We start from the raw sequence: 6,000 nt of genomic DNA on the forward strand, positions 1-6,000 counted from the left end.
GTCAAAAATATTTTTACACAAATGGTGACATGAAAAACTCCAAAAAGTTTTGCATCAGAAATGTTGAAATGGAAAATTCTGACACTTTGGATCAAAATGAAATAAGTCAATAGATTGATGTTTTATTGTTTTTGTTTCAAAACAATTTTTTTCTTTTGAATAGATATTTTAAAACAAAAAATGCCACTGCATTTCCAAAAGTTGATTTGAAACATTTTTTGTTTCAAATCTCCCTGTTGGAATGTGGGAAATTTTCATCAAAATCAACATCAAAAACAATCAGCCCTATTGCTTAATCTGATCTTGCATTTGTACAGATGGAGGTTCAGAAGCACAGTGAACCTTTCACCACAAGATATCTGAGTCTAAATCTGCTTTAGATCACAATTTGGTAGGGCTGCCCAGAGGATTCCGGGGGCCCGGGGTCTTGGGCGGCAGGGGGCCCCCGCTTCAGCGGTAAGTCGGCAGCAGGGGGTCCTTCCGTTCCGGGACCCACCGCCAAAGTGCCCCAAAGACTCACGGCGGGGACCCCCCCCCGCCGAATTACCGCCGAAGCGGGACCCGCCACCGAAGTGCAGCCCCCACCGCGGATCTTTGGGGCACTTCGGCAGCGGGTCCCGGAACGGAAGGACCCCCCCGCTGCCGAATTACCGCCGAAGACCCGGCTGCACTCCAGCGGCGGGTCCCGCTTCAGCAGTAATTCGGTGGCGGGGGCGGGGTCCTTCTATCCCAGAGACAAAGGACCCCCGCCAGCGAAGACCGGGAGCGAAGAAGCTCCGGGGACCCGGGCCCCGCGAGAGTTTTCCAGGGCCCCCAGAGCGAGTGAAGGACCCCGCTCCAAGGGCCCCGAAAAACTCTCGTGGGGCCCCTGCTGGGCCCGGGGCCTGGGGTAAATTGCCCCACTTGCCCCCCCCCCCTCTGGGCGGCCTTGCAATTTGGTAGTTTCAGTAATTTCTCACTCATTTGTTCCCCTCAAAAATAAAATAGCCCACTCTGACTTTTATGTTGTATGATATAAATGATTACTTCTTCTCAGGAGAGGCCCTCAGAGGATTGACATGAGATGTTCTAGGACTGGGTTGTAGTGCAGTGGTAGATCTGTGTGTGAGAGTCCCAGGAATGGAATAACAGAGGATGCTAGGATGTGGATTGAGGGGCACTGGCAGATCTGGATGTGGGGAGCACAGGACTGGAATAGCTGGTATACGTATGTGTGTGTGGGTTGGGGGAACTTTCTTGAGCCAATACTGTCATTTTTTTCATATTTGTAAGCACTGGGCACTTCTAGGAGGGACCAATTTTGCTTGTAGTTCAGTGCACCATCTTCTGTAATGCCCTGTACTGTGTGCTCCAGTGGGAGGCACAGAAATGACAACAGACAAGAAAACCACAAACAACCTAGGCCCTTGTGCATCATTATACTATAGTAGGAAGGATTTTTTTTATTGTCCCTGCCTAGTGATCAGCTCATGCCTTGAAGCGATGGTCCTTGTCATGTTTTTCCCTACAGTAGCAGAAGTAATCAGCAAATCTGACTTTCCATTTCAGACAATCATTCCTGTAGCAATCAGGTGAGCAGCAGCAACCCTTCTACAAAACCAGAACAACCCAACACTTGCCAGGCAGCAAATGAGGTTTTGAAAAGGCCACGCATCCGGGGTAAGATTGCATCTTTGGGGACAAATAATCAAGTCTTGGCTCAGTGGGTGCAGCCTGCAATCTTCAAATCTGTGCTTGCACCAGCTCTTCAGCGGCTGTAAATTGGCATCGCTTCATTGACTTCAGTGGCCCAATGCCAGTTGAAGCCGGCTGAATATCTGATCTCAGGAACTTGTTCCTGCAGACAGGTATTTGGAAACACAGGGCCAGATTCACCGCTGCGTTTCACCTTATGTTGACACTTACACCCATTCTAAGGGAGTCTAACGTTACTCCTCTGCTATGGTAGTGTGTTTTTTGCACTCTTTTTGCAAATGATGAGTGACATAAGGTGTGGGTCCTGCATTCATATTTCTGTGTTTGAGAAGGGGGTGGGGGGTGGGGACAGTTTATTCATTACACAATAATTTCTTCTTTAACTAGCTGTGAAAATACTTTGCTGTCAGCCTGATTCACTGGAAGGGATGAGCCTCTCTTTATATGTTAGCAGTAGAACTGGGCAGCAGCAAACGCAACCTAGCTTTAGGACGGGGGATGAAGGACCTGTACAAGTGATCTATATGCATTAGCAATTCACATCACCTCCTCCCTCCCCATTCCATTTGCCAGATGAGTTCGTCTCCATTCAGTCCTCCAGACAGGCGGATAAGGGCCTGTGACGCCAGCACTCTTCATGTTTTACATTTTTATACTAGAGAATATGATCATCGGGCGCCACTAACACACTTAACTTTTGAATTCCCTGATCAATATTGCTGATGTACAGTAATGCCACGTGTCAGGCTGCAGGGCTGGGGGGAGGTGGAGTTTCACTGCACATATTGGGAGGGGGCATTAAAAAAAATCAGCATGAAAAGCAAAATTTCAAATTGCCAATTTAAAATCAACCATAATGCTGCAGAGTTGGACTATATTAAGGGACTGGTTCTCAATTCTGTTAAGGGCTTGGCTATGCATGGAGTTATTCAGGGACTTCCTTAAGCCATATGGTTAATTTAAACAGGAACAAGACACCCACATATGGAGTTAATCAGGAATAGCTCCATGTGTAGACAAGCCTGAAGGCCCCTTTACACCCCATCTGGCAGCATAAGGATGGGGGACTCTATCCTGGGAAGCAGTAACTGTGAAAATCATTCGGGGGTTGTGATAGATAGTCAGTGGAACATGAACTCCCATTTGGATGCTGCAGTCAAAAGAGCTAATGTGATCCTGGGATGCACAAACTGGGAAATCTCGAGTATGAGTAGAGAGGTTATTTTATGGCTGTATTTGGCCCTGGTGTGACCACTGCTGGGATACTGTATCCCGTTCTGGTGCCCACAATTCAAGAAGAATGTTGATAAATTGGAAAGGGTTCGGAGAAGAGCCATGAGAATGATTAAAGGTTTGGAAAACATGCCTTCTAGTGGTAGACTCCAAGTGCACAATCTATTTAGCGTCACAAAGAGAAGCTTAAGCTGTGGTTTGATTACAGTCTATAAGTATCTCCATGGAGAACAAATATTTTAATAACGGGCTCTTTAATCTAGCAGAGAAAGATATAACATGATCCAATAGCTGGAAGCCGAAGCCGGCCACGTTCAAACTGGAAATGAGGTGTAAATGTTTAATGGTCAGAGGGATTAACTCTTGGGACAATTTCCCAGGGGTCATGGTGGATTCTCCATCCCTGACAATTGCCAAATCAAGATTGGATGTTTTTCTAAAATATATGTTTTGGAATGACTTTGAGGAAGTTCAGTGGCCTGTGTTATGCAGGCAGTTCCCTTCTGACCTTAGAATCTATGACGCTATATAAAGGGGCCATATGCCCATTTTAAGGCCCTTTTACAGTGCCAGGGTGGTGTAAAGAGGCATTAGTGTAAATGAGAATCACATCCTAACAGTTAAAGGGCCCAACCCTTCCCTCCCTTCCCTCTCCGGAAGTTAATGGGAGCTTTGCCAAGAAATTAAGATAGCAGGATTGGGCCCTATTTTGGACTCATGACTGGAACCCCCAAGAGACAAGAAAATGGAATTGTGCATTATTGTTTGAGAAATGGTGCCATGTGCATAGACAAACACCATATGAGAGAGAGAGAGATCCTCTATCTACTGCTAACCCCCTTTCCCATTCAGCTCTTCTCCCTGCCCATTTCCTTACTTATAGTTATTCGAGGTACAAATGTTTACTTTTTTTTTTTAAAAAGGTGACAGTGGCACTTCCTCAGACAGCTCCGAGAGCTCAGACAGCAGCCCTTCCACTAGGCAGGTAATGGAATGGCACCAACCTCATGCTTATTTATTTATTCATTCATATTATTTATTCTTTTAATGTAGACATAATGTATACCCTGAACCAGGTCTAGGCCCCATTTTATTAGATGCTGCTGTCCAGACCCCTGAGACTAGATTTCCCAAGAGCTCAGCAGCACCCAGCATGATGAGCTCCCCTGAAAATCTCCCCACTTATTTGGTGCACAAATAGGAGCTGAACTCTCGTGGAAATCTGACCTATAGTAAGAGACAATCCCTGCCCCACAGGACTTCAGCCTAACTCCCAGCTTCGGCACCATTCAGTAGACTGCCAAGAGAAAGGTGTGGGCATCAGGACTTAAAGAGAAGAGAGATAAAATGGGAGTGGGACTATTGCAGAGGGTACAGCTGGCCAGATTAGATGACACACATGCAATTTTTTCTGGTCCACTGATTGATGATGTCCTCCCCGGGTTTACACTTTAGAACATTGGCTCTCAGATGATGGTGCTTTCTGCAGGGTACTTCCTGGTTGGGGGAGAAAAAATGAGAAACGAGCAGGGGAGAACTGAGGTGCTGGGGTGGGGAGGGTGCCAACAAGAGCATGCATAGTGCCTGAATTTTAGGGCTACTCAGATCCAGGACTCCAGAATATTGTGTATGTGCGATGGGGGGGTGGGGAATGGGAGGGAGAGAGGGGGAGAGGGAGAGGGAGAGAGAGAGAGAGAGAGAGAGAGTGTGTGTGTGTGTGTGTGTGTGTGTGTGTGTGTGTGTGTGTGTGTGTGTGTGTGAGAAAAACACTGAAAAGCAACACTAGGGTGACCAGATGTCCTGATTTTATAGGGACAGTCCCGATTTTTGGGTCTTTTTCTTATATAGGCTCCTATTACCCCCCCACCTCCTGTCCCGATTTTTCACACTTGCTGTCTGGTCACCCTAACTGAGAATGTTCATGATCTCAGTGCCATCTGCAGTATTGACAGCTGTTGCTGCTGACCCAAAATCAAACTGCTGACATGGCAGCAAAATCCCAAGCAAACTCACTTCATTATCCTACTAAAATAGTAAGTGAAATCACTAAGGTTTGAATGGCAGTTGTTCTCCATGGTATGCAAATGTGTCTGACTATAGATAAATGTACACACGGGTGGGATTTGAGTAGTGAGCTTAGAGGTCGTAGGACCCCCTAAAGTGAGCCATGCCACTATGATTGAACCAGAGCTGATCATGGCTGTGAAGACTAGACTGAATTCGGGTCTGGTTTCTGTTTGTCATACGCTAGTGTCCTCGGTCAGAAGAAGGAGTCGATTACACATCCCTGATCTTCCAAGCTACCGGTCGCAGTGCAAGCACTGCAGGGGACTATGAGAACATGAAGGTGGGAGCAGACTATGTCAACGTGGATCCCCAAAAACGGAAGGTGGATTTCTGGACCTGCTCGAGCCCTGTATCTTCCAACCCCGGAGAATATACTGAAGTGAAATTGTGATTATTGAGATGCTATTAACTAAGTTTTCCTTAGGAACATCAGAATTGCCACAGCAGGTCAAATCAGTGATCCATCCTTAGTCAGTTCCTGTATCTTGTCTCTGCACATTTCACATGGGTCACTGTCTACCTGTTCATATAGGTATGTTCCTCCTAGGGTGACCAGACGTCCCGATTTTATCGGACCATCCCCACCTTCCTCCCAAATCCCTGCCCTGGACCCCCCAACCCCCCCCTCACTGCCCATTTGGATCCTCCCCAACTCCCAGGCTCACACACGGGGGCCAGGGCTGGGAGAGCGCAGCACGGAGGCTGCTCCAGCCCCTGCGCCTGCAGGGCAGTGCGGAGCAGGCAAGGCCTGGGTGCCTGCCAGGAGGGGCCGGGCCCAGCTGCCTGGTTCGCCCCTGCCGGGAGGCCCTGCGAGCAGCCTCTGCTGTGGGGCTGGTGCAATGAAGCCCAGGAGCAGCTGGGCCGAGGCTGGGCCCAGGAGGATATTTCATGTTTGTCATCTGGTCACCCTAGTTCCTCCTAATCCTCGTCAATTAGTGGCTGTCATGTCCTGAAGCATGAAGCTTTATATTCCTTATAACATTTTATTCTGCCTAATGTAACTGT

The 6,000-nt window shown here is 47.6% G+C and overlaps 1 protein-coding gene across 6 annotated transcripts in view; it reads left to right on the forward strand.

Moving 5' to 3' along the window:
• The window catches only part of RHEX (regulator of hemoglobinization and erythroid cell expansion), a 64,091-nt gene extending 58,554 nt beyond the window's left edge, over positions 1–5,537 (forward strand). For all 6 annotated transcript variants that reach the window (XM_039537103.1, XM_039537107.1, XM_039537102.1 and 3 more), the window contains 3 exons: positions 1,549–1,659; positions 3,852–3,913; positions 5,180–5,537. In XM_039537103.1, the coding sequence (XP_039393037.1) occupies positions 1,549–1,659; positions 3,852–3,913; positions 5,180–5,386 (380 nt within the window). In that variant the 3' untranslated portion in view covers positions 5,387–5,537. The remainder of the gene's footprint in view (positions 1–1,548; positions 1,660–3,851; positions 3,914–5,179) is intronic.
• Positions 5,538–6,000: the final 463 nt, after the last annotated feature.

This window comes from Mauremys reevesii, linkage group 4 (genome assembly GCF_016161935.1).
Source record: "Mauremys reevesii isolate NIE-2019 linkage group 4, ASM1616193v1, whole genome shotgun sequence".
Classification (NCBI taxonomy): domain Eukaryota; kingdom Metazoa; phylum Chordata; order Testudines; family Geoemydidae; genus Mauremys; species Mauremys reevesii.